Below are 14,851 nucleotides of genomic sequence, written 5' to 3' on the forward strand. Positions count from 1 at the left end.
GGCACATTTCTTCTCCCTTCAGTATCCAAATAAAGCTTCAGCTTTCAATGGTAGGGATGGTGTCAGGGCACAAGAGTTCAGAAACAGTGGAAGGTGCTTATTCTAAGAAGCCAAATCCCAGCTCTGACTTCCTCTCGGGCTCCATTGCTCAGCACAGGCATATAGGAATCAAGGAGGGTGTGTGGGCTGGGGTGGCTGGAGCGTCCTGGCATGTGTCTTTAAAACGCTCCCAGGCGATTCTGCATCTTTCTTTCTCCTCCTTGAGCACCGGGGGGTCAATGTAGCTTACAGAGGCAAGGGATTGCTTATCTGTTGCAATGCGAGGGACATTTCACAACTAGATTTACTAGCCTTGTGTCTTTCCACCCTTATTGTAAAAATTAAGTTTACAAAACAGAGGAGCATAGGGGAAGGGAGGAAAAGATAAAAGAAGACCAAATCAGAGAGGGAGACAAACCATAAGAGACTCTTAATCATAGGAAACAAACTGAGGGTTGCTGGAGGGGAGGGGGATGGGGGGTGGGGTAACTGGGGGATGGGCATTAAGGAGGGCACGGGATGTCCTGGGCACTGGGTGTGATTTGCAACTGATGAATCACTGAGCTCTACCTCTGAAACTAATAATACACTATATGAATTTAAATTTAAAAAGATACATTAAAACAATTAAGTTTACTGCAATCCTCATTGATTGACAGAGTGTTACTCAATATATCATTCCCTTTTCTAAATCTCTTCTTTTTTCCCCTTTATTCGTTTAAGTGTCATATTGAACACGAAAGAAAGTGTAATGTTATGTAGGTGATAAAACATGATAATGATGAGCGCATCTGTGAAACCACCTCACATGCTTCTGGAAATGTAAACACTGAGGATGCCGAGTCAGGTCCCTGATTTTTTGGACCTTAGCCGGAATCCATTAGTCTCATCTCATCCTCTCAGCAGCTAGGTGACATCAGCTGCCTGGAAGAAATGGGCCTTTCCGTGGGGTGACGTAAGGACTAGAAGAAGCAAGTGTGGAGCCTTGTCCCCACCTGGCAGGCAGGACGCTGCCGTCACGGTCCCTGCTGGGCTTCCTACCAGCTTTGTGATGTGGGATTAACCTCTCTGTGCCCCAGTTTTCGCATATGTGAAGTGAGAAATAACAATAGTGCCAACTAAATAGGGTTGCTATGAAGTGTAAACGAGAAGCGAATAGAAAGTTCTTGGCGTGTGTCAGGCCTCAGTAAGTGCTGGCTGTTATCATCATGGGGGAAGGCTCTAAAAAAGGAACGGAGGGTTGAAGTGAGCAGGAGGTCCATTTTCCCTGCGAAATTACCTTTCCTTGGCTTGGTGCTCCTCTGCCTCTCTTTGCAAGGGAACATGTAAACAGAGGGCCCAGATCTGAAGGGCCCCCAAGGGGAGTTTGAGCTGATCAAAAAAGGGTGAAGGGGAGCTATCATCTCATGACTGGAATCTGCTCCTGGCAAGCTCTTCCCTCTCCTCACGGATGGGATTGAGCACAGCTTCAGAGGATTTGCCTTGGGGTCAAGCGCAGGGGAAATGAGAGGCAAGGTAGAAAGAAAAGGCAGGTTCCACGCCACCTCTGCAGCAGATGAAGCCAAAATATCGCTCTCATATTGGGAAACACCACAAACGGTTAGTTGTGCAGTAAGCTCTTGGGGAATAATTGAAGGCACTTTGCCTATAATTTTTATCCATCGACCCAGTGGCCTTGTTGAAGACACAGTCCCCACCTCCAAGATGCTTCAAGTCTTGCAAGAGAAAAGACTATTATGACGGAATCTGTTGAATGCTAAATTGGGAAAACAGGGGGTACAAGCAAAGCACTGTGGGAATGGGGGGGTGACCATATTGAGGAGACGTTGTCTGACCCAGGCCTCAAGGGTCGAGGCCCATTTCTTCGTTAAATATTCAAATACAACATGGCGCGTGTGGGGTCAGGGGAGATTTCAGAATGTGGATTTCTAGGACATAGACTGGGCTGGGGGTGAGACAGGGAAGAAGGGTGTGTGCCACTGGGCAAACCTGTTATGTCCCTGCACCCCGAAGGGACTGAGACTGTTCTGGGACTTGTGCCTGTGGATCCTGCCTAGCTGAACCTTGACAGCCTTCAAATACACACACACACACACACACACACACACACACACACAGAAAGGCTGGCTTTTGCCTCACAATCCCACCGTGCTGTGGTAGCAAAGTCAACTGATCTGAGTAAGTACAGGAGACAAGACTGAGAAGCACACGCTTGGAACTCTAGAAGGTCACCCTAGTTGTGTGTGTCTGCCCCGTGCCAACCCGGCGGGGGGGGTCCCATGGTTGACACCCATCCACCTCTGAACTCTCTCCTGCAGTGTGATGTATGATGGTCTCTTTCTCTAAAATAATCTATCAATCAAACACAGACACTGAGGAGAATGATCATGGGAAGATACCTTTGCTTGAATACATTTTAAAAAAAAACCCTCAAAGGAATAAAACATATAAAATTTGAATTATTCCTGCGACAGAGAAACTCCTTCAAATAAGGGAATGCAGTCCTTAACTGCAACTAAAGGAAAAAAAGAAATGTCCCAACAAAATTCCTCTGTACCTTCCTCCCACAAGACAAGGGCACAATACTGAAAGTCGCTGGCCTCGTTATTCTGGAACAAATTTACACTTGTCTTAGGAAACAGGCTAAGTGTTTCCAATAATTTAGAGAAAGCATGTCCTAGTTGCTATGTGTAACCCACACATGTGTGATAACAGCGCACGCAGCACACCCATGGAAAAAAAATAACAGTGCTTTTACTTAAGAGAAAGGAAGGATAATGGTTACTTAGAAAGTGTCCCAGACAAGCTGTCAAATTGAATTCAGAGAGCTGGAGTCTGACTCCGGGACAGGGCTGGCTGGCTAAATTCCCTTGGGATTGGGGTTTCCTGCCTGCTACAGTTTGGAGACAACCATTCTTTGTTTCCCAGCTCGCTCGCTCTCTCTCTCTCTCAATCTCCCTCTGCTGAACACACACACACACACACACATACATACACACACAAAAACATGTAGCTCTCCAAAGAGGGTCAGATCGAAAGCAGACAAAACATTAACTCTGGAATTTCAAAGAAAAACAGTTTGAAAAAAATAAAATGGAGAGAGCAAGCTACTGTCTATTCTAGAATCATAAATCTTGCCTTTGGACCACAGAAACAGCACAAGCTCACACACACACACACACACACACACACACACACATTCAGCAATCACCCCTACTTTGCTAAAAATGGATTAGAGGTATTTCATCATAAAGGAAAAACACAGAATGACAAAGTTCTTAACGGGCCCTCCTATGAGGCCTTAATACCCTCAAATTTTAAGTGTATGTTAGTTGACACAGACAGAGCCTGTTGGAACCATATAACCTGCTATATAAGAGATGTTATTTACTCCCTAAAAATAACAGGAGATTACCTCACAGTATTACAGGCCTTTTCCTACGGGTACACATGTTCCAGACCAACCCCCGGTGTGCTACCCTATCCAGGGCATGCCCACGCTGAACACCATGCTCACCCACCCTCCTGGAGAGACACCACACTCAGGATGCTGCCCAAAGCCCACCCAAGTGCTGAACTCGAACACATGTCACCCTCATTCAAGATGCGATACACACTGTGCATAGCTTTAGGAATAAATATTCTGAACTCATCTCTGCTTTTTTCCCCATTGCAACAAAGTTTCTCAAGGCAGCTTTTAAATTATGGAAAATTTCAGAGGTATAGAAAACCAGAGTGAAAAGTCTATGGAACCCCGGAGGGCCCTTTATCCTCTTTAACAAGCATGGACTCATGGCCAATCTCATTTCAACTCTACTCCCACCTACTCCCTCTCTTCAGCCCCCAGTATTTTGAAGCAAATTCCTGGCTCTGGGTTCCTTTTCAGAGCTTCCTGTCCCACAGGGAGACCACCCAACCGGACTCTGTCTTTCAGTTTCACGTAAGCCACCAAGACACCACTCAGGGCTTTCCCCTCCCCACGCCCCTATCATACACTGAGGCCTTGGTCCTTCCCCAAGGCATGCTCATATACCCCCAGAGAAGCTCACCTGGGCTCCTCCCCCAAATCCCAGCCTGAACCCTCCTGGCCCCCGCACTGTAGCCCCCAGGGGTATGCAACAGTGCCAGACACACTGTCTGGTGTCTTTGGGGTTGACCACCTTCCGCTCGTCTCCATATCCACTCCCAGGACTACTATGCTGCATATCTCCAAAGGCCTCCCATCTTTCGCTCCAACCTCTAAAATTCAATCATAAAGGACACCCCAGAGAGGATGTAAATGCAGGGGGAGTGGCAAGATTTGGTGCTATATTACCCATACTCCAGTATACAGTATTTAATGACTTACTGGACTTATCCGTAGTATCTCTGATTTTGAGCCCCTTGACAGTAGGTGCTGGTTGCACACCAGATTTCTGGGGCTCAGCCTAGTGTCCCAAACACGGTAGGTTCTTAATAAATGAAGACGTGATTGAATAGGGTGGAGGACGGCATGAATCACAGAATTTTGGTCCGTTCCTGACTAACGTCCTGAGTGACTTCAGGCTCTGTCCCTTGCCACTCACTGCCTGTGTGGTCTTGGCTGGACCCAATCTTCTCTGGCCTCACAGCTCTTCTGTCACATGAAAGGTTTGGCGGGGAGGACGCGCAGCATTAGCACTGAATGATTTTTCATCTCTCCGTTACTCTCAGAGAACTTCTTGGATGTAGCATGTATTTTTCTGATTGACTACATGCAATTTCCTTTTATTCCTTAAGAGTTCCACGTGTATCTCCTTAATAAGATTTTAAGCAACTTGGATGTCCCATTGATGGTATTACCGTGCCATATGATGTAGTAAGGTACCCTTCTCAACGTTCGGCACAGCGTCAACAAATGGTCAACCCTCAAAACTATTCTAATTCTTTTGCAATAATACTAATTATAATAATTCATGGAGCTAACATATGGAGCATTTATTGGTATGTGAGATACCATGCTAAGTGATTGGTGAGTACTATCTCAGCCCTGAAGGGGTGCTAAAAGTGTCCTCATTTTAGACAGGGGAAATTAATGCAGCAAAAGTAAGTGACTTGTACAGGGTCATACAGTCTGAGTCCAGAGCTTGAGTTTCTAATCAATATGTTCTAATGTTGAAATGAGAGATGAACACCTGCCTTGGGTAAATTTGGGGCACTAATTGAATAATTTAATTGACTTACATTTAAAATATCGTTAGATGCTTGAATTAAATATATTGAGAGGACGATGTGAGAAACAGCGTGGTGGGAGGAAAGAGCCCAGAGACCTATGTGTGAGCCCTGCTCTACCCTAGGACCTGGGGGGGACTTCCCATGAACCCCTGTAGTCTACAGAATGGGAATAATAATAATAATACCAGCCCTGCTGTCTCAGGGTGATGTTGTGAGGGCGCAAATGAGATAATGGATGTGCAAATGCTTGGCAAACAATAAAGGGTTGCAGAAAAGGGGCCGTTGCTATGTGCGCAAAGGGGGTGGGGGGCGGAAGCTGCCATCTGGAAATCTCCTTGAGAGACACTGGGCTCTTGTTAGCATGATCTTCAGCGCCAGTTAGGCATTTCTCTTCAAAGGACGTGGAAAGGTAGTTGCCCCCCCCCATACTTAGAGTGTTAGCGGACAGACTTTTTTTCCATTAGCCAAAGCAACTGCTAGAGATGGCTACTGCACAGGCAGACACCCTACCCGCACTCAGGCTTTGCATTCAGCAGCAGCTTCGGAAAGCCTTCCCTGGCTGGAGCAAACAGCTCAGGGCTACACGGGCCCTTGGCAGCTTTATGAGTTCCAGGAGTTAATAAACAAGGAGCTCAATATCCTCTGACTTTTGGAGAGTCTGAGGTATTTAAACAGATCCAGCATGAGGAGCTAAGGAAATGAGGGTTTAGGCATGCAAAGCAGCTCCGAAGGAGAGATGGGCTGATTATTGCATGCTGATTGTCCGGCTGAGAGCACTGGGAGGCCCTAGGGTTTACCCCGGAAACAAGGTGGAGCTCTGACCTGCACCCCCAAGCACACTCCAACCTCAGCGTGGAGGGCAGAGAGAACAGGTCTGGAAAGCCAATGGTCCTGGCTCCGGGACTCATATGTACTTGGAAAGGCCACTTAACTTCCAGACCTCCAGTGTCCTCCTATAAAATCGAGGCACCAGGGCACCTGGGTGGTGCAGTCGGTTGGGCATCTGACTCTTGATTTTGCCTCAGGTCATGATCTCAGGGTTGGGGGATCGAGCCCTGCATCGGGCTCAGGGCTGGGCTTGGAGTCCGCTTGGGATTCTCACTCTTTCTCCCCCTGCCCCTCCCAAAATAAAATCCAGGTACCCATACCATGTCTACTATTTAGATACATATAATAAGGGTGTATACGAGAGGAATTTCTGAGATGTGAAGAGAGGTGCTAGCATGAACCTGTCAAATTCTGCGAAAATTATAACATCATCAATGACAATGATGAAAAGAACGAGTCATGATCATGGTCTCTCCACTCAACCTGCACCTTCATTGGCGAATCAACAGATCCTGCTCTTCCTCCACTAGGGGTCAGGAAAGGTCAAGATCACGGCCCAGTGTATCGCTAAGAAAACCTGGGGGCACTCTGAGCTGGGTCCCCTTCTCCCTCCAGTTTGTGTCTGCGCTATGGCACAGGACTTCTCGATTTTGGCTGCAGGTCATGGGAGTAACCTGGAGAGCTTCAAAAAAAATTCCCGATGTCCACGTGTCACTCCTAGCTATTCTGAACCAATTGGTCCTGTGTGGGGCCTGGGCATCAGTATTTAAAAATTTTTTTTTAAAGATTTTATTTATTTGACAGAGAGAGTGAGAGGGAGAGAGAGAGCACAAGCAGGGGGAGAGGGAGAAACAGACTCCCCGCTGAGCAGAGAGCCCAATGCGGGGCTCGATCCCAGGACCCTGAGATAATGACCTGAGCCAAAGGCAGATGCTTGACAGACTCAGCCACCCAGGCGCCCCTTAAAATTTTTTTTAACTTAAATGTTTCATTTTTTTATTGTGAACAGAATTGACCATTTTGACTATTTCTTGGTGTGCATTTCAGTGGCATTAAGTACGTTCATTATGTAACTAACCCCTATCATCGGAACTTTTTCATCTTTTTCCAAAGTGAAACTCTGCACCCATTCAAGGACAACTGCCCATTCCACTCCTCCCAGCCCCAGTAACCACCATTCTATGACCTAAGATCTCTATGGATCTGCCTAATCGAGATGCCTCATAGGAGTGGAGCGATACAATATTCGTTCTAGGGCACCAGCATTTTTAAAAAGCTCTCCAAGTGATTCTCTGTGCGGTGCAGACCAGAAGGTAGTGCCAAGCAAGAGGTGTGTATGAATTCATCTTTTGGGACAGAGAACAGCATAGGGCGTGCACGGAGATGGTAGTGGGAAAACTGGGGGGAGCAGGGCAAAATAATGGGAAACATTTCAAGGCTCTGCTGAACAACATTTAGGCCAGATATTGTCTGCATGGACATCCAGCGAGAAGGGATGAGCTGTACATGTCAGGGGGACCATCTGGGGCAGAAGATTTCAAACCCTACATCCTGGGTTTGAGTCTGCTGTGCTGTTGACTAGCTGGGTGAACCGCTTAATATTGGTGAATCTCACTCTATCTGCAAACTGGAGAGGATCTTAGCTACCTCTCAGGGATGCTGCCAGGTCAAAAGCAGAGGCAAAGCATGTAAAAGTGTCTGCGGTATTACAAAATCCTATCTAGACGAGAGTTGTGGCTGCTATTGTAAATGGGTCACAATTGCTTCCATCCTACTTTATTTTTTAAAGTAGGTTAGCCTTGATAAGAAAGGTCAAGAGAGCACCATTATTTTAACGGGGGCCAATCTGTGACTACAGAATAGTTAATTTAAAGGGGCTTAAAGACTGTTATAAATTAATTTCTAAAATCAAGTCTTACTTCCTGGGCACAAATAACCCTTTGAGAGTGCAATCATTTTCAAGAGACAAGCTGGAAGGGTGATTATGTCATTTTAAAGCAAAAAGGCGTTCTAATTTGATAAGTGAATTGAAGAAGCACTAATAGACATCATCTCCTCAACTTCTTTCCTTTGTGCTTGATTCCAGCACCTGCCCTTTGTGAAGCACAACACACACACACACACACACACACACACACACACACACACACACACACACACACACACCCCTCTGGTGCTCTTGATGTACGATGTACTCTGGGTTTGTTTGGGGCTATGTGTGTGTCTTATTCAAACAAGATGGAGCCAGGGTTAAACTGTGTCTTCTCTTTATTTTTCCATTTAATACTTTAAGTAATAAAGATAGCTATTAGAGAAAAAGCATGCGTGCGGGAGAGAGAAAGAGAGAGAGAGAGAGAGAGGCAGAGAGAGAAGGATATGGGGAGGAGGGTGAAAAGGAAGGAGAGAGAAGCCTGATTAGCTTTGTCTTGCTAATGCACTTTGTTTTGTGGATGATGGGCCTTTCAGAGTCAGACCACCTCACAAGTGGGGAGGCAACACAGAAGCAAGACAGCTCAAGTGGAAAGCTTTATTGGGGACAAAAGATGCACCTGCAAAGCACAGACTTAATGGTCTCTAGAGGCCAGGGCCGATGTTGGGAGATAAATGCCCCGGCACCACCTGAATGAGGTCCTGGCAGCGTGTTTGCCTGGATACTACAGTTAATTTATTTCCGAAGATGGTGGTTGCCCAGCAAGAGCGAGCTCTTCCTGCAATAAGCCTGAATAAGCCCAGTGGCATTACAAATGCATGGCCGCCTGTATACAAAAGGGCCAAGGGAAGGAGATGCAGTGTGGTAGGTAGAGGCGAGAGGCTGAAAGCTAAGACCCCTGGAGGAGTAATGAGTTGCTTATCAACGCAGTTCAATTCAGACTTGCTTCTAAATGAAAATCTGTATTTTAAGCCCAATATCAGATATTCTCTCCTTGGCTCTGTCCCAGAGCCTCACTGGTCACCAGCTAGCTTTAGCCTGTACAACTAAAAGAACTTTGAAGGATCCCCCTTCCTTCTCTTTTCCTCCCCTTCCCTTCCTCCCTCCTTCCTTTCCTCTTGCCCGCTTCCTTCCAAGAACCAGATCCCTATCTGCAAATGAAATTAACTCATAAGTACACCAGATCCAAACAGAGGGACCCTGAATGAAGGCAGAGCCCTCACCTGTGGCCCTAGGACCTCTCTTTAGAAGCCAAGAGCTCAAGAGTCAGGGCTTGAGTCCTCCTGCTTTAGTCCTTTTGTTTGACAGGAAACAAAGATTCAGGGCATGAAGTGATTTCCCCAAATGAAGCCAAAGGTGCCCTGACCTCCAGTCTAATGTCTGTCACTATATTTCTTCCATGACAGACGTCTACAACATGACATTAAACAGGTCAGCAAGTAAAATGTGGCTTGGACCGTAGAATGGTCAATATAACTTTAGTTTTCATGGCAAAATCCAAAAAATCTGATTTGGAAAGGAAAAACGGTAGCATAAATAGGACTGACCCTGGGTGGGGTGGGGGGCGGGGGAGAGGAAGCAAAGGAAACCACAAAAGTTTAAAAGCAGATTCACCATGTCGTATATTTCTTCCCCCACATTTTCTGGTCATCATCTGATTAGAAATTGCTAACAGTGAACACAAAGTCCTGTGTAATCAATGGTGTGACCATGGCCAAGGCACCCAGGCGTTTTGGGTCTGCCTCCTCCATAACCGTGAGGATTCTTAATCAAATGGTCTCTAAGGCTCTTCCCTTAGAAGAGCTTGAAGTTTCTCTGAAAGATTATGCTGTGCTCTACCACATGGCACCTGTATGGAGAACTTCTGCCCTCATTCATTCTCTATTAGAGCAGATGGACATTAAAGAAAAAGTAGTAAAGTAGGGAGTCAAGGAAGAGAGCAACGCCTGCCATACTCCTATTCGTTCTTCAAGCCTCCACTCAAAATTCCCTCCTCCATGGATTTTTTTTGCCTTGGGCAGATTTTTTTCACTTAACATTTTTTTCTCCCTTAAACCAGGTGCCAAGAATTATTCACTTGTTTAAATGCCTGGGATCTAACACAGTATCTGGAGCAATAAATCCTCACCATATTCCATAAATAAGATGCTGAGAAATGCTATTATAATAAAATCCTCACTAGCAAAAAATCATTTGTTGAGGTTGTTTTCTGTCTCTCTCAACCAAACCAAACCAAACCAAACCAAACCAACTAGACCAAACCCCCAAATCACCACTTTAAAAATTACTTGGCATTGCTAAAATTTGTGAGGGGAAAAAAAAAAACCCTTAAAATGTGGCATTGCAAGAATCCTTAAAAAATCTTCATTTCATTATCTTCAGCGGAGGAAAGCCCCGACTTACAGCTCTGAAAGGGAGCAGTGAGCTGAGAGCAACCCCTTTTATTACATGGTGTAACAACGTCAAGTCCTATCTTTGATATTATTACAAGATATTTAAAAAACCTTGCTCTATTTTTGCAGCTAGTGCAAGTGGGATAAGCTTTGGTTTCTTGTCTTGTATGCTAGAAAAAACAAGAGATTTGGTGCTTGAAAATCAACAGAGGGAAACCTCAATAAATTGAGTTGGGAGGCCAGAAAGGGGAACCCAGAGGGGGAGCCACTACCACTCAAATGCCAGTTGCAGGAAGAACTGTCAATTACAGACTTCAACAGATGTGTCAATTACCTACCACAACAGAGGACTCTCCAGCAGGAAAGAACCATGAATTACAGGCCCCCAACAGGGAAAGATGTACTTTGCATCTGTCCTATAAGAAATCTGCTACCCCTGCATCTCAGCCAATGAGACAAGTCAGCACCCTGAGCTCTTAACTTTTCTCCAGTGGATTTCCATTCAAAACAACTCCTCCCAACTTCCTCCATCTCCTCCATAAAATGATGTTCCTCTCCTTTGTTTGCTGGGCTTACCCGTGGTTTTGCCATAGCTTGTTTATCCAGAATTCCTATTCTTTGCTATTTCCAAAAAAACCCATTTTTTTCTCATAAAATAACCACCTGTTCTATTTTTAAGGTTAATGGTGCACAGAGTTGGGGTTGCCCGAACCAGTCGTGACAGCATGAAACAGTGCCAAGCCTGGGACTGAAGAAAATGCATGAGAGAACAGACTCACCTTCTTTGACACTCAGTCGTGAGGATTGGTCTGTGTGGGAGGTTGTGTTATAGGCCAACAGTGAACCTGCAAGGCAAAGCAGATGTACTTCTGAGATCAAAGGTAGAAGATGGGATGAGAAACGATTGGGGGGGGGGGCGGTAGGGAAGAGGGACAGATGGCTCCTTGAGAGAAAGAAAGAGTTACTAGAATCCATCTTGGGGGGAATGTACTGGATTCCTGGAGTTCCCGTCAGAGTAAGTTAGGACGGAATACGTGTGGGTGGGACACGCACAGCCCTCCCCCAGCAGCCACATTTACGATTCCGAAGTTCTTGGACATCCAAGCCATGTCATGCAGGAACACAGGACAGGGAGTCTCCCTGTGTGACTGGGTGAGTCTAGATTTTGATTTCTTCAGCCGAAAAATGAAGGAGTTAAACTACAGCCCGAGTAGGTGAGCTTTTCTTATAAAGACCAGATAGTAAATATTTTAGGCTTTGTGGGTTAAATACAGTCTCTGTTGCACATTCTTGTTTTTGTTTTGTTTTGTCCATGGGCCAGGGTTGGCCAGATTCGGGCAGGTTTGGCCTGCAGTTTGTAGTTCTACCACACCCGGGAGGAGAAGCTACACAATTCCGGCCTGCTAGGATATCCTGTGTGTTCACGGGCAGGTCCTTTTACTGGTGGGGGAGGTGCTTGGATATTACTCGTTGTCAGTGGAGGGGAGTGTTGGGAAGGGGCAGGGGGTGGCCGGAGTTCCAGTAGCAACTCTTGGCCTTCCTCTGCAAATGTCTAAGAGAATACAACTGAATGTGAGGCATGGTAAGTTGAATTTTCTGTCATTCCAAAGGGCTGCTATACAGTCTCTTAAAATTAAACTTGAAGGCATAACTACTCATTCCACGCCCTAGTCTAGGCATTTTCAGGGATGATAGTTTTTTTTCTGCTGCATGTAAAAACTCCCCCTTGCCCTTAAAACTAAGCTCGTTCCTTAGTTTCAAAAGAATTCAGGAATTTTGTTTTATAAAACGTAGGCATTTTTGCAGTTCTCCTTGAGGTTCTCCGGGAGCCGGGGGGGCGGGGGGGGGGTGGAACTCTGAAGGGCTTTCAAAGACCAGGGCTGGAATATGCTTTTACAGCACACGTGATAAGCCTGCCAGAGGTGCTTGAGGCTGGAGAAGTCTTTGAAAATTTTCCCTTCTCTGTGCAGACGGGTGGCTGACTTGGGTGCCAGGGCTAAGGACAGGGGATGGGCTGTCAGACGCTCCTATTTTTAGTCTCCAGTCATGGCAGGGATGCCGGAGTGGAGCTGCTTGCCGCCTCACCCAGCTGTGGGCGTTTGGTTGTGTGCCTCAGAGAAAATGTGTCCCTTCTAGGCCAGGCGACGAGGAAGGGAATTGTATAAGAATCCCCCAACTGCCCAGCACCGATGACTTCTGGCTTGGGTGACTGTCACTGCTAGCCCCGAGAAAGGGGCTCCAAACAAAAAAGAGGAGGGGTGGAGGTGGTATCGAGACCACAATACGCCAAAGTGTGGACACGTGCAGACCGTTTTAGAAATGAGCCAGTCTCGGACGCCTGGGTGGCTCAGATGGTTAAGCGTCTGGCTTCGGCTCAGGTCATGATCCCAGGGTCTTGGGATCGAGCCCCGCATCGGGCTCCCTACTCAGTGGGGAGCCTTCTTCTCCATCTCCCTCCACCCCTCCCCCCCTGCTCTGCTCTCTCTCAAATAAATAAAATCTTAAAAAAATAGACACGAGACAGTCACGTGCATGTAATATCCCGAAAACCAGATGCATTTGGTTAGTCCAGTCTCAAAAATACCAAAGACCAAGTGAAGCCGGGACAACCTCATTTCATTATAGTTATTATGCAAATGAGAGTTGAAAGTTAGACCTGTCTCTTCCCACTGACTAGCTTTGTGACCTCCATCAATTTACCTAATCTCACTAAGCCACAGGCTCCTTATATATAAAATGGGCTAGTAATAACATCCACTTAACACGGTTGTTGCGAGGATTGAATAAAATAATACGTGTCAAGTGCTCAAAAAAGATCTTGGTTGCTAGTGAGTATGCAGTAAATGCTAGTTGTTATCATTACTATTTTTACATCCTATCTCCCACAGACACCACAATGACATACAATAAACCCTTTATAAAAGAGCTTGCTGAGCGTTCATCGTGTCCTCTGGACCTGGAGTTATGAATGGGTTCTGCTGCAATAAGAAATAATCCTCCATGACTGGAAGAAGGTTAAGAAATAGAACCAAACGTTCCAAGGGAATAGAAAAATGAAAGTCTCAGGAGTAAGACCAAGAATGTCTGCCTCTCTGTCCCCGACATTCTCTCCCTCAGGCTGAAACCTCACGGCTGGAGCAAATAAAGAAAAATGATGGTCTCAGAGGAGCAAACTGCCTGAGTCATTAGTGCAGATTTAGCTGAGAGCACGAAGCTTAGATAAACCACATTTATTAAATTTTCCCCTTGCTGAAAGTTCTTCTTTGGGCACATATGAATTCCACAGGAAACTCCCAGAAAGCCAAGAGAAAGGGTCGTTTGACCCCTGTAGACCTTGCATGAAATACATATTTCATGGTAACCTAGGAAAAGGATTTTGCCCTGAAGACCGTTTTTGGTTCAAGTTTCACTCCTGGAAGGAGGGGCTGGTTAGGGGCATCTGGCCTCCTTCCCAAGGGACCAACATCCCCTTCTCTTCTCCGATTTTTATTTGACAAGTTCTTCAGGCTACAGAGGATGGCACAGCACACGCTTTTCTTACGGGAATTTGTTCTGATACAAGAAGGTCCTTCCTGGAGTCTGGCCTCCCACTCGGTGGCTTTGGGTTTTTTCCTCCCGCTTTCAGGCTCCTTCTGTGCGGGGCTAACGTGAGTCCTCATCTTTCCTGACGCCATCCTGTCCAAGAGAACAGGCTGTGATGGGCAGAGGGAAGCCAACACTCCTGAGTGCAGTAAGCACCAGACACTTGACATCTATTCTCTCACTTAATCCTTACCCGAGCCCTGTGAAGCCAGTATCACGTGCTTCTCCTTTTACAAATGAGAACATCAGCATTCAGAGAAGTCAAGTAATTTGCTCAGGGTCACACAGCCAGAAAGCCCAGGAAGCAAAATTCCCATTCTTGTCTATCTGCAAAACCTGTTCTTGGTCCAGCAGACCCCGCAGTCCTCAGGCTGAATCTAACAGACAGACAAAACTCACGTATGGTGTTGGGAATCAAGACAGTGGTTACCTTTGGGGAGGAAGAAGGGGAGGTGATGGAGAAAGGGTACAAGGGGGCTTTTGATCTCTTCCTTGACCTTGACCTGGGGGTCCTCATACAAGTGAATGGATTCCCTTTGTGATAGTTCCTTGGGTTGTGCATTTATGATTCTTGCTTGACTCTGTATACTTCCATTAAAATGTGTATTTATTTGCTTATTATGCAGATACACACACACACACACGCTTATATATATATATATATATATATACACACACATATATATATGTGTGTCTGTATATATATTGATTTGCTAATTTGGGGCCCGGAAAAGCACGAAGTGGCCGCTGCTGAGAATGAAGTGCCCCCCCCCCAAGTTGAAAGCATAAGGAAAAAATAATTTTCCATTTTGGAGTCCATCCATCACTGGATATTGTATTAGGGATCTGAAAGAAGATGGAAATGAACAGAGTGAAGCTCTGCAGG

The 14,851-nt window shown here is 45.9% G+C and overlaps 1 protein-coding gene across 3 annotated transcripts in view; it reads right to left on the reverse strand.

The window, feature by feature from the left end:
* FLI1 (Fli-1 proto-oncogene, ETS transcription factor) overlaps nt 1–14,851 on the reverse strand; it is a 112,419-nt gene that overhangs the window by 17,388 nt on the left and 80,180 nt on the right. For all 3 annotated transcript variants that reach the window (XM_028120844.2, XM_028120843.2, XM_028120842.2), the window contains one exon: nt 11,163–11,228. In XM_028120844.2, the coding sequence (XP_027976645.1) occupies nt 11,163–11,228 (66 nt within the window). The remainder of the gene's footprint in view (nt 1–11,162; nt 11,229–14,851) is intronic.

Source organism: Eumetopias jubatus, unplaced genomic scaffold (assembly GCF_037043125.1).
Source record: "Eumetopias jubatus isolate StellerSeaLion01/CBP00866 unplaced genomic scaffold, mEumJub1_p1.0 scaffold_13, whole genome shotgun sequence".
In the NCBI taxonomy this organism is placed as follows: domain Eukaryota; kingdom Metazoa; phylum Chordata; class Mammalia; order Carnivora; family Otariidae; genus Eumetopias; species Eumetopias jubatus.